Raw genomic sequence first — 21,803 nt, 5'->3', positions numbered from 1 at the left:
TTCCTCCGGCATATAGTCTGTCAGCGTCCCTGTTGCGTATAAACATGTGCTCTAGCGAAGCCGGATGATATTGAATTTAGAATCCTCGATACGAGATTATGAAGTTTGTCGTGAGGAAAAATTTCGTCATGCACTATGATTTTGGGTAACCTTCGCAACAAAGTCCACTCCATTTGACGATTAGATTGGACTAACTCCCCGAAGCCCAACGAGGAAGTTTCGCGCTTCCTGAATTCTCTTTATGAGTCCAGTTGCATTAGGTTGCGTACGTAAATCAATTTAGACTAGTATACAAGTTGAATTGGTATTGTGTGGAAGAAGGGTAACTATTATGCTTCGAGCTTAAATGGAGCACGTAGAGAAATTCCATCTGATTTTAGAAGTTATCTATTAAAATATTAATTACTTACATCCGTGAGTTTAGTCGAACATAAAACATTTCATGAATAAATTCGGCCTACGAAACAAGGGGCCTGGCGGTGGCGAAATTTCATCCCCCTTGGTTAACGTAGCCATCGCTAACCGTTCGTACTGTGTTTTATTTTAATAAAAATAAAATTGGATGAGACTCAGCCCAAATCTTTCACTCAAAAGGCAAACAAAGACATGAACGTGTCTTCCAGGGCTTCCAGATAGATTCTAGATCTTCGTTCGTGTAAATTTTTAATATTACAACAAGAATTGATGTATGAAAGAATTTTTCGATTCAATTTGGTAGATCAACTTCTATGCATTTGCTCCTGTATCTCTTATCCGACGTGGCAAAAGGGGATGGTGCAATTGATGGGTTCAGTGATCGTTGGAGCTGGGCCATTTATAACCGGACGTTAAGCTAGTGCCATATGGGATAGGAAATGGATTATTTATTTTTGATGTAAGGATAGGAAATGGATTGCCGAATAGTTAGTGCAACCTGCCATCGTGTTCTCTTCTTTTTCCTTCATAATTAGTCATCCATATGATATTGAACATGGAGGGAGGCAGTGGATTTACTAACAGTAAAATATTATATTGTATGCGACGTTTCTATTAATTATTCCCTTATTGCTGCATTACACGCTCGTGTAATGGATGCAAATCTGGTTACAATCACCTTATTCCAAAGCTAGCTATCACATACTCCAAATAGAATTAATCACGCATGGATCAACATGCATGCCCTCAAAGCCTCAAGGGCAGAAGGTGACCTGATAGTTGCTCCCACCGGGGCAGGTGAATTGGGTGTTGTTATAATCATCCGGATAGCTAAACGCGTTCGGGCACAGGCTCTTAAAGAACTCAGAATAGGTGGTCGGCTCGCAGCTGGAGCCGCTAGGGCAGCAGTATTGAGGAGCGTTGAAGATGGTGCATGGGTCATCGCAGCCGCCGGCCACTTTGAGTGCGCTGGGGCACTGCCCAACGACGTCGGCAGTGCATTGGATGTCTACGCTGCAGTCGGACGAGGTGGAGCGGAAGTCCATGGGCACGTTGAATCCCTGAACGAGGGAGATGTCGATGAAGTCGAGGTTCTGGTACTGGTTGAGGGCGAATTCGGCGAGGGTGTTGGGTGGGGAGCCGTAGGAGGTGCAGGCGAGTTTGCCGCAGTCGCCGCTCTGGCAGTTCCCGTTGCCGTTGCCATCGAAGGAGCAGCCAGTACGGCCCCAGATGCGGGCAGCGGCGGTGCCGGCGTTGACGGTGACCGTCCAGGTCTGACCCTGGTTGAGCTGCTGGCCGCCGCCGTTGTTGCTGAGGTCTGCCCATGCGGCCCACACGGTGTAGGAACATTGGTTGACGACGTTGAAGGTGGCGGCGTGGGAGAGGGTGAGGAGGAGGAAGGAGAAGAAGAGGAGAGTGAGGGAAGTCGAGGAGGCCATTTTGATAGCCAGGAAGAAGGCTTTCTGGTTGAGGGAGGGTTGTGCGGGGCTGTCGGATGGGCGATAAGATTATTTATAGAGCGATGGAGGAGGGTAGGATGAGGATATTGAGGAGGGGGCGGCTTCTTTTCCAACCCTTATTTTGTGATGTTCAAAGATTGGATGGAATTCTTGTTGTTTTTGGTACAAATTGGATGGAATTCTTTACCGAGAAAAAGCTCGGGTGGAATTGACTAACGCTTTATTTATTTATTTTTTATTATTTTTCTTTCCCGAGCTCCGCTGCTGACCAGCTGACACCAGATTTGGGAAAAATACTTTGCGCTGATGCTCGGGGAGGTGTTTACTCGGGCCTAATCTTACTTTTTTTAATCCTAATGGTCCTTCTTGACGTCTGCCGTATTTTTCTCGGTTTCCAGGCTCTCCTCCTTTTCTGGTATCAAATTAAAAAAAAAAAAAAAAAAATCTAATGCATGTCAAAAGCTCATTTAAGTGAAACTTTTATTAATAGTTAATATACTTTTGGAGCTCTAATAAATTTAAATATGTGTTAAGAAATATTTTTCTAGAAATAATATTTGGATATTTTTTTTACTCTTCTAAGCTCTTTAAATTGTTGAATCTATAAATTTTCTCATGCGCGGGAGGCCATTGGACTAATGACAAATGCTTGAGAATTCTGCAAGTATGCATATTAGGAAATTTATTATTGCATATCTTATTGTATATAGTCAGATATATAGAACATTTTTGAATAAAAAATATCTTAAAAATTAAAATATATTTTCTTTATAATCATCAAGTTCGATATTTTACGTTCCGTGATATCCTTAGTTGTTATTAAAGTTTTGTTTTTGCTGCAACTCATGAGCTGTACAAGCCCAGTTATCGCAACTGGAACGAACAGGCTCTTTGGACTATGGCAATTATAACTACTGTAATTTCACCTGCATCTATTACAAGATGTCTCCGATTGTTGATCCATAATCTCTGAAGGCTTATGGGGGGGTTCATGAGCCCAATTAGACAAATGGTAAGTACAATTTCCTACCCCTTTCCTAGAACACTGCGAATGATGTCACCGTTTCATGGAATTCCAACCTTGACTTCCATTGGAAAAGCGTAGCTTAGAAATAGAAGATGATCCTAGTTAGGCCGGATGGTGTTTAAGTTGCCTCTCGGGTCCAAGACTTCCATGATGAACAGACGGAACTCCTGTCAACTTGGACGGCTTTAGGAAGAGGCCCATGCACCAAGGGAGGATAAGGATCGGGTTGGAATATCCATGTGAAAAGTTCCTCTTGCAGGACAAATTTCAGAAATTAAAGCATGTGCTTGTGTGGCCTCTATATGACTGTATGACTTATAGGTTGTAATTAACTTATAACTTGTAAGAAAAATTATTAAGGGTCTATTTGGATGATTAAATCTAAAATTCTATAGAATTCATAGCCTAACCATCAAAAATATAAAATTATATGCTCGACTAGACCTATTTTACAACTATCCATAACTACCTTTTGAGTGAATTGGTCTGAATCCCATAGGAAGAAACAAATGACCTCAACAAGTAAGTTTGTTCTCCCTATAAGATTTGGACCAGTCCACTCAAAAACTAGTTTTGGATAGTTGTAAAGTAGGCCTAGCTGAGCCTATGATTTTGCATTTTTTATGTTGGGCCATGAATTTTATAGGATCTTAGGTCCAACCATCCAAATAGACCCTAAAGATCTGTTGAACTAAAATTCTAATAGAATTTATGGGTTAGGATGGTACAACCAGCAAAATTATTAGATTACATACTGGGTAGGCCTGTATTCGTGAATACCCATTAGTACATTTGGAGTGGGAATCCCGTAGAGAGGAAAAAATCTTATTTTTTATATATGGAGCCTTAGCCTAAAAAATATAGTATATAAATTTTACAATGTTGTCTTTGAAATTGTGCACCAAGAATATTTGCCCTAACAATTCTTCTTAAGTCTAATCAAGTGAGAGACTAAGAGTCAATCTAAAATGCTTGATCCGATCGATGAGAAGAAAAGTTTTCTTCAATTTGCTTAATTCAAATCTCGTAAATAAAGATAGAAGAAGATGGAGAATTTTTGATGATAGAACTCAAATTCTTTTTCTTTCTCTTTATTTATTAATTAAAATTAAGCACTACAAGAATATTCAATATTAGCGATGGTATTAGTAATGAAAAAAAATTTTATCGCTAATAACACCTTTTAGCCACCACAAAATCGATCAAAATTCTCTCCATTGCTAATACTATTAGTGATGAAAATTTAATTATTAGCGACATCAAAAGCCATCGCTAAAAGTGTTTCAATTTTTTAATTTTTTTTATAATATTTAAATATAAAATAATTATTAGCAACGGCGAATTGGCATTATTAGAGACGAAAATCTTATCATTTCTAATATTTTTTTTTAAAAATTGAATAATAATTTAAAAAAATAATTTTTTTTGAAAATTTTATTAGCGAGAGATACTTTTTCATCACTAATAATCTAGAAAATAATTTAGATTCAATTCGAATCTAATTCGAATCTGATTCGAATCCATTTCAAAATCCGATTGAATCTAATTTAATTAGACTTTGAATCCAAGTCCTATTTGAATAATAAAACTCAATTAGCCTCAAATTATGTCAATATAAATTAAATTAAATTTAAATTAATTAGAAAAAAATAGTTTTCAATTCGAATCCAATTCGATATCCTATCAATCCTAATTCAATTAGACTTTGAATCTAAATTCTACTTAAAACCCAATTCCCTTCAAATTAAGTCAAGACTAATTAAATTTAATCTGATTTAAATCAAATTCAAATCCGATTCGAATTCAATTTGAAACTGATTCGAATCCAATTCGAAATTTTGTCAAACCTCATTCAATTAGATTTTGAATCTAAGTCCTACTTAGATTATAAAATTCAATCAGCCTCAATTTAAGTCAAACCTACTTAAATTAAATCTAATTTAAATTAATTAAGACTTAATCCATAATTCGATTCGAATCTAATTCGTAATCTTGTCAAATCTAATTCAATTAGGCTTTGAATCCAAGTCCTACTTGGATTATAAAATCCAATTAGCCTCAAATTAAATCAAGCCTAACTAAATTAAATCTAATTTAAGCCAATTAGGACTTGATCCATAATTCAATTCGAATCCGATTCAAATCCAATTCAAAATCTTATCAAACCTAATTCAATTAGGCTATGAATCCAAATCCAACTTAGATTATAAAATCTAATTAACCTCAAATTAAGTCAAGACTAATTAAATTAAATCTGATTTAAGTCAATTAGAACTTGATCCATGATTCAATTCGAATCTAATTCAAATTCGATTCGAATTCAATTCAAAATCTTATCAAATCTAATTCAATTAGACTTTGAATTTAAGTTCTACTTAGATTATAAAATCTAATTAATCTCAAACTAAATCAAGTCTAATTAAATTAAATCTGATTTAAATCAATTAGGACTAGATCCATGATTCAATACGAATCTAATTCAAAATCCTATCAAACCTAATTCAATTAGGCTTCGAATTCAAGACCTACTTGGAATATTAAAATCCAATTAGCCTCAAATTAAGTTAAACTAATTAAATTAAATCTAATTTAAATCAATTAGGACTTGATCTATAAATTAATTAAGCTCAAAAATTTAATAAAACCCAATAATAATTTTTAACCACCCAAAAAACATCCAAGAAAAAAATTTAATATTAAAATTTAATATTTAAAAAAATTAATAGTATTAGCTAGAGCATTAGAGATGGAATAATATGATGTCGTTAATAATTTTGAAAATAATATTTTAAAAATTAAAAAAAAATTAATATTTTGATAGGTATTAGCGACAAAAATGCCATCGCTAATATCTTGGCATGTAAAATGATATTTTACTGACTATATTACCGATGGTGAGTTACCATCGGTAATAGTCCGCTTAAAACACATCCCAGCCAATAGAGGGAGAAAAAAAATTCCACGCTCTCCTCCTTCCCATGAATTTTCTCTCATTTTCCTCCTTTCTGGCTTCCCCCATCTCGCCGACACCTCCTCCTGATCGACGGCGACCCCCCTCCTCGATGAGTCCATCTCGACGTTCCTCGCTCCTCACACATCTTTCTTCTCCGTGTCCCGACCCCACCGGTGCCTCCTACGCCATGGCCCCGAGATGGTCGCGCCAGCCCCACCTCGCCCACGGTCGCCTCGACCATGCCGGCGCCTCCTACATCGTGGTGCCAAGCCAGGTACCCCAACCTTGCGGCCCCTGCCCTATGGCCCCATCCTCTCACTAGCGCACCTACTATTGTGAGTATTAGCGACGGTGGGTAGTATTATCTAATATTAGTGACGGCATTAGCAACGACTGCTACTGTCACTAAAAATTAATTAAATATTGATTTAACTAATTAATTAGATACTTAATTAATTAATTAATTAAATAGATGCACAGGACTTGGGTCTTAGCATGCTTACTGCTCGGACTAAGGAAAGGTGTCGGGCAGCATTGCAAACACGGGATCGAGGCATGCCCTGCATGCCTAAGCCTCGGGTCATAGCTGGCATCCAAGGCATCTTACCCTCACGCACCCTGTGCAATCAGACTGATGGAAGGTATTGGGCAGCATTAATTATGTGTTAATTTTAATAAAATTTGTATTGCATGGAGCAATAGACACGTTAGTTGATTGATGTATATATTCTAATGAATTCATACATTTATTTATTTTTGTATGGGTGAAAAAATTATGTACATTGATTAATCGATTATCCACTATAGATAGTTTAAAAAATATAAATATTTCTATAGATTATTACAGTAATCAAACGGTATGCTGAGCATTTGAAAAAAATTTTGGATAGCATTTTTCTTTTGTTCTCCCTATATGAGAGAACAAAAGAGAAATACTGTCAAAATTTTTTTTGGTTCCTGTTGCATATTGTTTAATTGCTGTAATGGATCTATAAAATTAATATATTTTCAAAATAGGACAGGATCTATCTTTACCTATTAGTTGATGATAGGATGTATTTACTATGTAAGCCATTTTGAATGATAAAATAGTATTTAGTAATTACCTTGTATTTACGTACATATAGAATTCTTAGATAGTCTGCTACGGACCATAGTTGAATGGATCATCGAATAGTCGACAGAGAGATTTCTGCTGAATACAGAGAGGGTGTAGAGTACTTCTGCGATTTTACTTTTGAAAATGCAGCACTCTTACATCAAAGATAGACTCGCTGTCCTTGTAACAGATGTGACAATAGAGAAATATTTGATAGGGATATAATTACTGTCTATTTGTATAAGACTGGATTTATGCCCAACTACAAGTATTGGTAACTGTATGGAGAGATGTGGGAGAAAGTTACAAGGGTTAGAACCGAGCAAGACATGGACACAGATAGAATGGTGGACATGATTATGGATGCGGCTGGTCCTAAATTTAACTTGGATGTGGAGGATGATTCAGAAGCTGGCAGTGATGATTTCTATTATATGCTGAAAGATACTGATAAACCACTATGGCCGAGATATAAAATACACACTGTACTATCAGCTATGTCAGAGTTGTTAAACTTGAAGGTCAAGTTTAATATGATGGTCAATTATTATAATAGGATGGTAGCAATAAAAAAGTAATGCTACTGAAGGATGAGAAGCTTGTTGAGAGCTTCTATACTTTGAAGAAAATGATGAAAGAAGTGGGTATGAGATATGGAAAGATAGATAGATGCCGTAATGGTTGCATGCATTTCTATAAGAAGGACCAATGAAAAAGCTCATGCGGTGTATGCGGTGCAAGCTGATTTAAGCCGAGACAAGAGGGTAGAAATCAAAAGGACATACCATACGAGATTCTTCGATATCTTCTCCTCACTCCTAGACTTTAGAGGCTCTATTTATCCAAAAGTACTGTCAGGCAGATGAGATGGCACAAAGAAGAACCACGCAAGCACCCCAATATGATGTGTCATATGTCAGACAGTGAGATATGAAAGTAATTTGATACTTGCCACTCTTTACTTGTTCAGAAATTATGCAATGTCCGGCACGAGCTTATTGAAATCAAACATGGATCAAAAGTTTATGTCAACAAGCTATTTGTACTAGTTGCACAAGCTGCTTAAGTGTATTATCTCTTTTTCCATCAAGAAAAAAAGGAAGAAAAGATTGATGGACTGTATACAAAATTAAGTCTCGAACCATTCATTACGTACTCGAAGAAGAAAAAGGGTTTCAATTATCAGAATACTTTTAAGAGGATGAGATAGTAGGAGTTCATCAATCCTTAAATGATGTGGAATTAGATACTCCAAGAATTCTCCTACGTGAAGATGGCCAACATGAGGAAGTAGATCCAACTGAGATTGTTTAAAAAGACAATCCTCCCTCAAGAAGGAGAAGAAGAGGAAGATGAAGAGGAAGAGGTGGAAGAAGAGCAAAAAGAAGAGGAAGAATCAGAAGAAGATTTTGAAGAATACCAAACATCTAAAGAGGTCGATGAGTAGTGCTAAGTATATAATTCTTTGATTATTTTAATTACTTATCTTGCATCATTTTAAATCTTGTATTACCATCCATAATGGTATAATTAATTTGATGAATCTATTTATTTTTATTTTCAGAGAGCATACATTATATCTTTCAAAGGCTGGAGCTACGCCAGCCAAGGACAGAGCTCTCGAGGAGAGAGCAATCATGTGGCCAGCTCGCATGGTTCTATACCTCTCACATCAGACGATAAGCTCTAACACTTTATATATTCTTTTTTATGTTATTTCATCATTTATTAACTAATATAACATTCATTATATTAGATATTTTGCACTTAGGTTTGAAGGACAAGGGGTCACCAATGATGCTACAGTTGCATGCTGTAGCGACTGCCAACTCTCTGACACAGCACTGTGATCGAGGACTCGCCTGACTTGCAGTACCTCCGACTCAGTAGGAGGATAGAGAGATCATCTATATCCAAAGTCGCTCGTAAGTACTACATACTCACTACAAGTAAAGAGCATTTTTGTGATGAAATTATTTGCGATGCAAATATTTTCATTGCTACTAATTATATTTATGATGAAAAAATATTCAACATAAACAATAAAATATTTACAATGAAACTAATTTTTTATCATAAATAGTTGCCTATCAGCAACAAAAAAAAAATTTATCTTAAATATACATTATTTATGATGAATATTTTTATCATAAATAATACATCATTTATTTTAATTTTAAATTTATAAATATTCATGATAAAAATATTTTTATCATAAATAATTTAGGCATTTATGATGGAAATCATTTTTATATCAAAAATAAGGTTATTCCCAACACAAATATTATCATTGCCAATATTTAGAAAAAATAAAAAATTTAAAAAATTTAAAAATTATAGATTATTATGATAAAAATATTCTATCATAAATAATTGAGTATTTGAGATGAAAATTTTTTTATCATAAATACTTGATTATTTACGATAAAAATATTTTCATCTCAAATAGTTAAAAAAATTAAAATTTTAAAAAAATCAAAAATTACTAATTATTTATGATGAAAATTTTTTATCATAAATAAAATTTTTTTATGATAAAATTTTTTTATCATAAATATTTGATTATTTATGATGAAAATATTTTCATCGTTAATAGTTAAAAAAATTTAAAATTCAAAAATTGCTCATTATTTATGATAATTTTTTTTATTGTAAATATATAGTTTTTATGAAGAAAAAAATATTTATCATAAATACTTTATTATTTACGATGAAAATATTTTAGTTATCAATATTTAAAAAAAATTAATAATTAAAAAAAATTAAAAGTTGCTTATTATTTGTGATAAAAATTTTTCATCATAAATAATCGAGTATTTATGATAAAAATTTTATTTTCATCATAAATATTTTTATTTACGATGAAAATATTTTCATCGTCAATATATAAAATAATTAAAAATTTTAAAAAAAATTATAAAATTTAAAATTTTAATTTTATCTAAGACTACTGCATCTATTTTTTGTAAACAGTTATATATATTTTTTATCTTTTTACGTGGTAAAGAAATAAATGTGAGTTATGATCCAGACCGAACTTTTTGTATTGAAAAATTATATGAAAATCGATGATATTCATAAATTAGAATAAATAGATCTTTTTGAATGACATGAGCTATATGTTTATTTGCGACGTAAAATTCATCTGTTCATCACTGTCATTGTTACTAGTGATATTAATAAATTTTTCTGATGGAGTGTCTGTCTTAAGCTATATGAAAGGAGCCTCCGTTTATATGCAGAAACTGTATAGTTAAGCAGCGCATTCTAGTATGACTTTCATGATCTCGAAAAGTATCGCACTTTTCGCATCGATCGATGCTCAAATATATCTCTGTAGGAGTTTCAATCATGAGAAGACAAACAATATAAGCACTCATCTTTCTAACAATGTAAAGTATAAATATGAGCTTATGCTTTATAACACAACTTGCACTATCCACAGATCTGTTTTGATTCTAACTAATTATTAGATGTTTAATGCTCACACAATTTTTTTTGAATTTCTCAAGCTCGATCCTTGCTTGCATACAATATATGAGCTTCTCGACCTTTAACTTTCTATCCCGACTCTATCCTCCAGATCTCAAGCTCGATAGATTTCTCTCGCGATCTCAAAATCGTCACGATATTTTCATACTCCGACTTCCAGAATAAGGACTCCAAAAAGAAGATGAGTTCTTTGAAGATTGAAGACCTCAAAGTTATCGATCTCCTATAATGCCTATTTTATTGTGGAAGCCAAAGAGCTATTCTTATAATAATTATTAGCGACATAAATAAAATTTTTCATCATAATTATATTTTTTGTGTACGAATTTTTTTAAAAAAAATCATAAATTAACTATTTATATAAAAAAAAATTTGATTAATAAAAAATTAATTTTTTTTGATGAAATTATTTTGAAAATTTTTTTAGAATAAAAATGTTTAGATTAAAGAAAGTTAATTTTATTTCTCATAATGAATATTTTCTTAATGTCATTTTTTGCTAAATTTTTTGGATGAAAAATTTTTTTGATGGGAAAAATCCAAAATTATTTTTTATAAAATTATAATTAAAAAAATATTTAATTATTAGCAACATAAAATGAATTTTCATCATAAATAGTCTTTAAATTTTTTTAAAAAATTTTTTATGAAAATATATTTGTGACGTAAATTTATTTTTCATAGGCAATTATATTTTAAAAATATTATTTAATTAATTTTTAAGAATAAAAATTTGTTAATGAAAAAAAAATTTATTAGCATTGAAAAGGTATTTTCATTGAAAAAACTATTTTAAAAATATTTTTTTAATTTTTTGAAGAAAAATTGTTAAAGAAAAAAAAATTTAGGTGGTATTTATTAGTGATGAAAATTAAATTTCCATCGCTAATAATTTTTTAATGATGAATTTTTTTTTTCATTATCAATAATTAATTTTTGAATAATTTTTTTTTTAAAAAAAAATTAGTGATAAATTTTTTGACAGAAATTATTGACGATGAAAATAATTTTCTATCGCTAATAATGGTATTAGGAACGAAAAATTTCATCATTAATAGTTCTGTATTAATTAGACGTCAACTCGATGTCCTTTCTCGTGAAACCCTCTTCCTCCCCCCTCTCTCTCTTCTCCCCTCTCTAATCGAGCTCTCCCTCTCCCCTCTCCCTCCCCATCTCTTCCCGCCCCCCTCTCCTCCCATCGGTGAGCTCGTCTCCACCGTCGCCACCGCCGTTGCCTTGCCTACTATTGCCATGGGCTTCTCCGACGCCGCCATTGCTGTCCGTCAGAGTCAAGGGTTCTTTTCATCCTTTTTTTTTATTCATCGGGCCATCGGGGGGCGAAGGCGGTTATGGGGGTGGGGGTGGGCGGCCGAGGGCGACACGAGGGCCAGGGATTCGAGGGGCAGAGAGGGTTGCTGGGGTAAAGGGTGGGCGGTCGGGGGCGACATGGGGGCGGAGAGGGGGTCGAGGGCCGGTTAGGGGCGACACGAGGGTGGGGAGGGGGTCGGTCAGTGGAGGAGGTTGCAGGGTGGGGGTGGGCGGCTGGGGGCGACATGGGGGCGGGGATGGGGTCGAGGGGCGGCCGAGGGTGACACGGGGGTGGGGCGGGGGCCGTCGGTGGTCGGGGGTGACACGGGGCCAGGAACGGGGTTGGCTGGTGGAGGGGGTTGCAGGGGTGGGGGTGGACAACAGGGGGCGACACGGAGTCAAGGGCAACACGGGGCGGGGAGGGGGTCAGTCAGGGAGGGAGGGGATCGATCGGGGAGAGAAGAAGGGAAGAGAGAAATGAGGGGGGAAAAAGAAAAAAAAGTGAAAAAATAAAATATTGATCAAATATTTTATTACATAATTAATAAAAATAAAATCTAGATCACGATCCAAATTGAATCAAGGTCGAGATCTAGATCGAGATCTCGATTCAAGTTGGGATCCAGATCGGGATGTAATTAGGATCCGAGTTGGGATCCGGATTGCGGAGGGTTGGAGAGGGCGGTAGCACCGTGGGGGGTGGGTCACGAGGGGTGGGTGATGGCAGTGGCACCACGGGAGCAGGGGTTGTGGGGGTCGAGTTTGGGTGGCGTGGGTGGGTGACGACGGCGGTGCCATAGGAGTGGGAGCTGTGGGTGGCCGAGTTCGAAGCTCATTTAGAAAAAAAATATTTTTAGATAAAAAATATTTTTAAAAAAAATAAAAAATTATTTATTATTTTTAGATAAAAAATATTTTCAAAAAAATAAAAAATCATCGGGCCCTCAGAATTGGATTTCGTGTTATTATTTTGCGTTAATATTATTTTACCCGCTCAACTACTTATAGTTTATTTTATATTTATTGCATAAATTTTTTCGTGTTACTATAGTTTTTGCAGTGAAAGCCTGTATATTTGATGTCGGTTTGAAATTGCAGTCGCTATGTCGATTTTTGCAAGAGAACCAAAATATAGTCGACACCAAAGCAGTTAATTCTTTGGCTTTTATAGTGAAAGCTGAAATAAACTTCATGTCGAAGTATAGTTGATAGTTCGACGTTTACAATGAAAGCTGACATATAGTCGATCGTTGATAGAACTTGATCAAGACTTGTGATTCTGAAATTTCTGTATTGTATTCCAAATAATGTATATACCAACAACTTTATAGGTGACACATTTTCATATTGTCGGCATTCCATGTTCGGGGTATTGCTGACCCTTCAAGGGGTTTAGCCGATATGCACCCGGTCTAAGAGTTTCGGATATTCTATAAGGTCCTTCCAATTCAGAGATAGTTTTTCTTGATCTAAAGGTTTTAAGATTTTTACTTTTCTTAAGACCAATTCTCCTGATCGGAAGATCTTTGGCTTGACTCTTGTATTATAATACCGGGCTATTCTTTGCCGATATGCAACCATCCGAACTTGAGCTTGCTGTCGGAGTTCTGGAAGGAGATCTAAGTCGGCTCTCCGATATTCAAAATTGCTCGGCTCATTGTATTGCTCCACTCTTGTTGATGGCAGTCCGATCTCGAGCGCGATCATTGTTTTTGTTTCATAAGTCAAATTAAAGGGGAATTCTCCAGTCGGTATGCGGGGAGTTGTTCGATACACCCATAAGATTGGATATAATTCTTCCACCCAGAGGCCTTTGGCTTCATTCAGTCGGGTCTTGAGCTCGTGCAATATTGTTCGGTTGGTTACCTCCACCTCTCCATTTGACTGTGGATGGTCGACTGACGTGAGTTTATATGTGATATGAAATTTCGTACAGAATTCTCTAAAATTTTGATTGTCGAATTATCGATCATTGTCAGTGATGATGGTGTGTGGTAAATCGAATATGTAAATAATAGATTTCTGAATGAAGTCTTCTATTTTATTTTCAGTGATTTGGGCCAGAGATTCGGCTTCTACCCATTTGGTGAAGTAGTCAACAGCAATCACTATGAATTTTTTTTGACTAGATGTCCGGAGAAAAAGACCAAGTATGTCGATTCTCTATTGTACGAAGGGCCATGGTGATACAATCGATGTCAACTGACTAGCCGGTTGATGTTGTATATTTGCATACCTTTGACATGGTTCACACTTTCGGATAAGTTCAGCTGCATCTTTCTTCATAGTGGGCCAATAGTATCCTTGTCGCAGGACTTTATAAGCTAGAGATTTGTCCCCCAAGTGATGTTCATAAATTCCTTCGTGTACTTCTCTAAGTGCATAGTCGGCATCTGTAGGTCCCAAATACTTTAGCAAGGAAAGTGAGAATGATCTTTTGTAGAGATGACCATTCATTATTATATATTGAGAGGCCGTCCATCAGAGTCGTTTGGCTTCTGAAGGATCTGCAGGAAGAATCCTATCGATCAAGTATGGGACGATCGGATCCATCCAGCTTGATTCGATAGTGAGCTGCAATACTTCTTCGACTTTGTCGATACTCGACTGTTCGAGGTATTCAATGAATGTCCGATCCAGTGAGTTGAAAATGGTAATAGCCAATTGTGAAAGTATGTCGGCTCGAGTATTTTCGATTCTAAAAATATGAAAGATCTTGAAATATTTCAAGCTCACTGTAATATCTTTCATTTTCTGAAGGTACTTCATCATAGTGGGGTCTCGGGCTTCAAATTCATCCTTGACCTGTCTAGCAATCAGTTGTGAGTCGGTGAAAACCTTCAAACTGTCGATCTTAAGCTCTTTGACTATCTTCAAGCCAGCTAAGAGTATTTCATATTTGACTTGATTATTTGAGGATTTAAAATTGAATCGAAGGACGTATTCAGTGACTATCCTATCGAAATTTGTGAGTATAAGGCCGGCTCTACTACCTTGTACATTAGATGCTCCATCAATGTGCAGTACCTAGGTCAACCTTAGGTTGGGTTTGGAAGTCGTAACCTACTTTATTATATTATCATTTATATCTTTTGGCTTATTATCGGATATTGTACATTCTGCGATGAAGTCGGTCAGAACTTGCGCCTTCGTGGATGGTCGTGCATGATAATGTATGTCGAACTCGTCAAGCTTCACTGCCCACTTCGTCATCCGACCTGACAAATCGAATCGATATAAGATCGCCTTCAACGACTGATCTATCAAGACCACAATTGGATGTGCTTGGAAGTACGGACGAAGTCGTTGTATCAATATGATTAGAGCATAGATCATTTTTTTCGCTCTTGACTATCGAACTTCGATATTGTAAAGTACTTTATTGGTGTAGTAGATCGATCTATGGATTCGATTTTCATCCTCTTGGATGAGCACCGAACTAACTACTTCTATTGAAGTCGCCAAGTAGAGATACAATGTTTCTCGACCTTCAGTTTTGTAAGCAAAGGTGGAGAAGCCAAGTATTTTTTCAAGTCTTCGAAGGACTGCCGGCATTCATCCAACCATAAGAAGTCTTTTGTCTGTCACAAAGTTTTGAAGAATGGCAAGCATCTCTCGACCGACCTAGACATGAATTGGTTGAGTGCGATGATCCTTCTGTTGAGTTGCTGTATCTCTTTCTTTGAGCTTGGGTGCTTCATGTTGATGATGGCCTTTATCTTTTCGGGATTAGCCTTAATTTCTCATTGTGAAACAAGAAATTTGAGAAATTTTTCAGAGGTTACCCCAAATGCACACTTGATCGGATTTAACTTCATCTGATGTTGTTGAAACATGCCAAACGCTTCCTCTAGATTTTGAACATGATCTAAAATTTGGAGACTCTTCACCAGCATATCATCTACGTACACCTCCATATTTCATCTAATCTGGGCCTTGAAAATCTTATTGACGAGCCATTGATAAGTTGCTCTGATATTTTTCAAATCAAAAGGCATTACTTTAGAGCAATATATGCCTTTGTCGGTTACAAAAGTTGTGTGCTCTTCATCTTCTGGTGCCATCCAGATTTGATTATACCTGATAAAGGCATCCATGAAACTCAAAAGTCGATGACCTGAAGTCGCATCAATCAGTTGATCAATCTTCGATAATGAGAAGTTGTCCTTCGGACAAGCCTCATTTAAATCCATATAGTCGATGCAGATTCTCTAATTTTTATTGATTTTTCTCATCATTACCATATTGACGAGCCAATCAGGATATGTAGCTTTTCTGATGAAGACTACTGTCAGGAGCTTGTTGACTTCTTCATCAATGATCTTTTATCTTTTGGGGGCAAAAGGTCGCTTCTTTTGTCTCACTGGCTTAACATTCGGATTGATGTTAAGTCGATGAGTTATTACTTCTGACAGAATTTTGAACATGTTGGTGGCCGACTAAGAAGAATGTCGGCGTTGGCTCTGAGTAATTTTATTAACTGTTGCTGCTCTGAGTCGGGCAGTTGCGATCCAATTTGGATCATTTTCTCGGGATCTTTTTCTTTCAACGGGATAGAAACTAGTTGTTCAGCTGGTTCACCTCTTTTCTCATTCTCTTTTTAGTCTAATTTATCGACAGACAGAGAGTCTTCAGACTTATTATTTTGGATGGAGATAAGGAAGTAGCGTCGGACAAATTGCTGATCTCTATGCATCTCTCCGACTCTATTTTATCGGACTAATAAATGGCATTATAGTCCAGATCGTCCGAGTATGGCATTATAAGTCGAAGGTACTCGAACTACCATAAATGTTATTAAGATGATGCTCTATTGTGGTTCGGTTTCAACGGTTAAGGGGAGGGAGATTTTTCCTTCTACAGTGACAACATCTCCTGTGAAGCCGACTAATGGCATCGAGACTCTCCTGAGTCCATCAATCGGTAGTCGCATTCGAGAGAAAGTCAAATAAAATAGAACATCAGTTGAACTTTCATTATCTACAAGAATTCTTTTTACATTATAATTTGTTATTATTGTCGAGACAACAACAGTATCATCATGGGGAGGCTGAATTCTCCGAACATTTTCTTCTGAAAAAATTATTACATTGTTGAGTCATCACCGTTTTGCCGACTCTTCTTCGAAAGTTGCCCCCAATCCAATCATCTAGAGATCATGTTGATCACCCCTACGGTCGGCTGATTATTTACAGCTTCTTCCGTCGGCTGAGGTCGTCGATCGGTAGGAGGTTGAGTCGGTAGATCTCTCTAGTATTTTCTAAGGTAGCCTCATCGAATCAGGGCTTCTATCTCATCTCTGAGTTGAATGCAATATTTGGTATCGTGACCGTGATCACGATGGAACCGACAATACTTCCTTCGATCGCGATTCCTCGATGATGCTTTCATCGGTGGAGGGTGTCGTAGGTATTCTGTTCCTTCGATCTCCATGAGGATCTGTACACGGGGAGTAGATAGAGGAGTGTAGAAATCATACCTGCCATAACTCGGCCTTGGACTCCATCATCGAGGTGAAGTTCGCTTATTAGAAGGTGGCCGACTTGATTCGGTCGGAGCTCTTTTCTTCTTCTATTTCTTTTTCTTTTGACCTTTGCCTTCTGTCTTACATCGATCAGAAGCTCCTTCGTCCGTGCATATATACTTGTATGCAAGCTCCAGAAGCTCAGCATACATCCGAGGCAGAGTTTTGTCCAAAGAATATGTGAATCGAGATCCCTTCAGACCTCTTTTCATGGCCAATATGGTCATATCTTTATTAAGGTCCTTGACCTCAAGCATGGCCGCATTAAAATGAGCTACAAAATCTTGAGGTGTCTCAATCTCAATATTGTTGCGGTACTAGTCGATATATATACTAGTGATCCTAGTAAAGTTCATTGGATTGCTATTGAAAGAATCTTTAGGTATCTTAAGGGTTCTATTCTATATTGTCTGAGATTTGTTTGCTATCTAGCTATATTGGAGGGATACAATGATGCCAACTAGATTTTTTATTCATGTGATATTAAATTTACTTTTAGTTATATATTCATTTTGGTGGTAGTGCTGTTTCTTGAAAATTTGCCAAACAAACTGTTCTAGCCAGAAGTACAATAGATTGTGAACTTGTTGCTTTTGATTCTACCTACTCCGAAGCTGAATGGCTTAAAGATCTTTTATCTAATTTTTTTTTTTAATTTCATCTTCTATTCCTCCTATTTCAATTCATTATGATTTTAGAGCTACAATAGATTTCTACAAAAAGAAAATTATAAATTCAAAAACAAGTAGACATATAAAAGTAAGACATAAGTCTATAAGAAAATAAGAAACCCATAATATTATTTTTTATATTATGTAAAAATTGATAATAATCTTGCAGATTACCTTACTAAAGGTCTTAATAGGACTAAGGTTCTAGAGTTGTCGAGGGGCATGGGACTTAGCTTATAATTGGCCTTCCAATAGTGGAAACCCAATCTTTATGATAAGGGATCCTTTGAAGGAGATCCAATGTGGTAATAACAAGCTGATTGACTGATCAAAGAGTACATATTTTTATATATATACAAGAGTCCTCACTCTACCCCATCCTTATAGTGATCAGTGCTCCTATGTAAATGTTGAGGAAGAGCATAGCTCTGAATGAGATCCAAGAGATACTCTCCTCAAGATGTGACTCTATATACATCCATAAAAGACTCATCTATATGAGAGCTTCCGTATTCGACCTCCGCTATAGGGGACATGGACAAACCCTCGGTGCTCTCACGAACTAAGATTCTTGTGCACGCCAATAACACACAGTCCGGTGATAGATCCTTTTATACTATATGTATGGTAGTTAAAGTTTGGATCAAAAGAACGCAGTTCAAGATCTGATTCACTCCGATTCCTTCAGATGAAAACTATCTACATTAAGTGAGGTTAAAACATTTCACTCATTGAATAGTATAAATACTCAGCAATAAAGTATCAATTATTTTGGTCTTAAAATAATTGTTACTATTTATTTTAAAATTTTGAGTTTTGAGGGGATTATTAGAGTTTTGGAGAGAAAACTTAAAATTTTTCTTCCCTCTAAGGGTCCTTAAAAGTTTTATCTTGAGTTTACTCCCACATTAAAAAGAGAGAAAATGATCGATGCATTTATAAACTTTCTTTCCTTACCCACCTTTGCTTGGAGGGGGGGCGCTTGAGAGGATGTGGATTTTATATTTCACACATGTGCGCCGGCCAAGCCTAACTCGACTTACACGCATGTGATGATGTTTAATTATTTTAATTTTTTTACTATATTCCATAGTATCTTTTATTTTATTATATTTTATTTTTTTAATATACTTTTTTTGTTGATCGATCATTTTTCTTCATGGTCAAATGGTCAAATGATCGTTCATCTCAGATGGCCATATTTTTCTTTGACTGATTACCTTCCTTTAGGTCCTCTAGTCAAATGGCCATTTCCAGGCGTCTGCTCGCAGTCTATAAAAAACTATGAGTCCTGACTTATAGGGCATATGAAAAAATTAACAATCTTTTCTATTCTTTTTCCAAGAGTCCAGTATCTTGAGAACTCTCTCTTTTCATCGCTCTCTTTCTCTCTTTTATTTTATTGTTGAGTATTAGATAAGGACTGCCAGTTCTCTCTATGATCATGCTCTAAGGGAGGATATCATAGTTCTAGCTTGGGGCAGAATTTTTGATAAATACTAGCACGAAGGTTAAAATTTTATCTTAGGACAGTAATCAAATGCTTCCAGATTTTTTCCTTCATTTGTATCATAATTTAAAGAGCTAATCCAACCAAGCTCTCGGTAAGTCAAATTTCTTTATATCATCCTTATCACATAGTTTAGATAAATCTAAAGTTTATCAAAACTATTATTTAAATATTTTTTTGTTTGATAAGACTCTAATCTAGAAGGATTCCTCCGGCATATTGTCTGTCAGCGTCCCTGTTGCGTATAAACATGTGCTCTAGCGAAGCCGGATGATATTGAATTTAGAATCCTCGATACGAGATTATGAAGTTTGTCACGAGGAAAAATTTCGTCATGCACTATGATTTTGGGTAACCTTCGCAACAAAGTCCACTCCATTTGACGATTAGATTGGACTAACTCCCCGAAGCCCAACGAGGAAGTTTCGCGCTTCCTGAATTCTCTTTATGAGTCCAGTTGCATTAGGTTGCGTACGTAAATCAGTTTAGACTAGTATACAAGTTGAATTGGTATTGTGTGGAAGAAGGGTAACTATTATGCTTCGAGCTTAAATGGAGCACGTAGAGAAATTCCATCTGATTTTAGAAGTTATCTATTAAAATATTAATTACTTACATCCATGAGTTTAGTCGAACATAAAACATTTCATGAATAAATTCGGCCTACGAAACAAGGGGCCTGGCGGTGGCGAAATTTCATCCCCCTTGGTTAACGTAGCCATCGCTAACCGTTCGTACTGTGTTTTATTTTAATAAAAATAAAATTGGATGAGACTCAGCCCAAATCTTTCACTCAAAAGGCAAACAAAGACATGAACGTGTCTTCCAGGGCTTCCAGATAGCTTCTAGATCTTCGTTCGTGTAAATTTTTGATATTACAACAAGAATTGATGTATGAAAGAATTTTTCGATTCAATTTGGTAGATCAACTTCTATGCATTTGCTCCTGTATCTCTTATCCGACATGGCAAAAGGGGATGGTGGAATTGATGGGTTCAGTGATCGTTGGAGCTGGGCCATTTATAACCAGACGTTAAGCTAGTGCCATATGGGATAGGAAATGGATTATTTATTTTTGATGTAAGGATAGGAAATGGATTGCCGAATAGTTAGTGCAACCTGCCATCGTGTTCTCTTCTTTTTCCTTCATAATTAGTCATCATCCATATGATATTGCTAACAGTAAAATATTATATTGTATGCGACGTTTCTATTAATTATTCCCTTATTGCTGCATTACACGCTCGTGTAATGGATGCAAATCTGGTTACAATCACCTTATTCCAAAGCTAGCTATCACATACTCCAAATAGAATTAATCACGCATGGATCAACATGCATGCCCTCAAAGCCTCAAGGGCAGAAGGTGACCTGATAGTTGCTCCCACCGGGGCAGGTGAATTGGGTGTTGTTATAATCATCCGGATAGCTAAACGCGTTCGGGCACAGGCTCTTAAAGAACTCAGAATAGGTGGTCGGCTCGCAGCTGGAGCCGCTAGGGCAGCAGTATTGAGGAGCGTTGAAGATGGTGCATGGGTCATCGCAGCCGCCGGCCACTTTGAGTGCGCTGGGGCACTGCCCAACGACGTCGGCAGTGCATTGGATGTCTACGCTGCAGTCGGACGAGGTGGAGCGGAAGTCCATGGGCACGTTGAATCCCTGAACGAGGGAGATGTCGATGAAGTCGAGGTTCTGGTACTGGTTGAGGGCGAATTCGGCGAGGGTGTTGGGTGGGGAGCCGTAGGAGGTGCAGGCGAGTTTGCCGCAGTCGCCGCTCTGGCAGTTCCCGTTGCCGTTGCCATCGAAGGAGCAGCCAGTACGGCCCCAGATGCGGGCAGCGGCGGTGCCGGCGTTGACGGTGACCGTCCAGGTCTGACCCTGGTTGAGCTGCTGGCCGCCGCCGTTGTTGCTGAGGTCTGCCCATGCGGCCCACACGGTGTAGGAACATTGGTTGACGACGTTGAAGGTGGCGGCGTGGGAGAGGGTGAGGAGGAGGAAGGAGAAGAAGAGGAGAGTGAGGGAAGTCGAGGAGGCCATTTTGATAGCCAGGAAGAAGGCTTTCTGGTTGAGGGAGGGTTGTGCGGGGCTGTCGGATGGGCGATAAGATTATTTATAGAGCGATGGAGGAGGGTAGGATGAGGATATTGAGGAGGGGGCGGCTTCTTTTCCAACCCTTATTTTGTGATGTTCAAAGATTGGATGGAATTCTTGTTGTTTTTGGTACAAATTGGATGGAATTCTTTACCGAGAAAAAGCTCGGGTGGAATTGACTAACGCTTTATTTATTTATTTTTTATTATTTTTCTTTCCCGAGCTCCGCTGCTGACCAGCTGACACCAGATTTG

General features: G+C 36.8%; 2 protein-coding genes across 2 annotated transcripts; both read right to left on the bottom strand.

The window, feature by feature from the left end:
- Positions 1-988: 988 nt before the first annotated feature.
- LOC140855546 (protein P21-like) lies at positions 989-1,909 on the bottom strand. The gene has a single exon (XM_073251497.1). It carries the CDS (start codon positions 1,851-1,853, stop codon positions 1,170-1,172), a length of 684 nt encoding a protein of 227 aa, XP_073107598.1. The 5' UTR covers positions 1,854-1,909; the 3' UTR covers positions 989-1,169.
- Positions 1,910-20,648: 18,739 nt separating this feature from the next.
- On the bottom strand, positions 20,649-21,551 carry LOC140855545 (protein P21-like). Its single transcript, XM_073251496.1, has one exon. It carries the CDS (start codon positions 21,493-21,495, stop codon positions 20,812-20,814), a length of 684 nt encoding a protein of 227 aa, XP_073107597.1. The 5' UTR covers positions 21,496-21,551; the 3' UTR covers positions 20,649-20,811.
- Positions 21,552-21,803: the final 252 nt, after the last annotated feature.

This window comes from Elaeis guineensis, chromosome 2 (assembly GCF_000442705.2).
Source record: "Elaeis guineensis isolate ETL-2024a chromosome 2, EG11, whole genome shotgun sequence".
Taxonomy (NCBI): Eukaryota; Viridiplantae; Streptophyta; class Magnoliopsida; order Arecales; family Arecaceae; genus Elaeis; species Elaeis guineensis.
Note: the sequence above shows the minus strand (reverse complement) of the source record. Positions and strands in the feature narration are given on the sequence as shown.

Coding starts and splice junctions, on each gene's coding strand:
- LOC140855546 (XM_073251497.1), bottom strand. CDS start 1,853: ATGGCCTCCTCGACTTCCCTCACTCTCCTCTTCTTCTCCTTCCTCCTC.
- LOC140855545 (XM_073251496.1), bottom strand. CDS start 21,495: ATGGCCTCCTCGACTTCCCTCACTCTCCTCTTCTTCTCCTTCCTCCTC.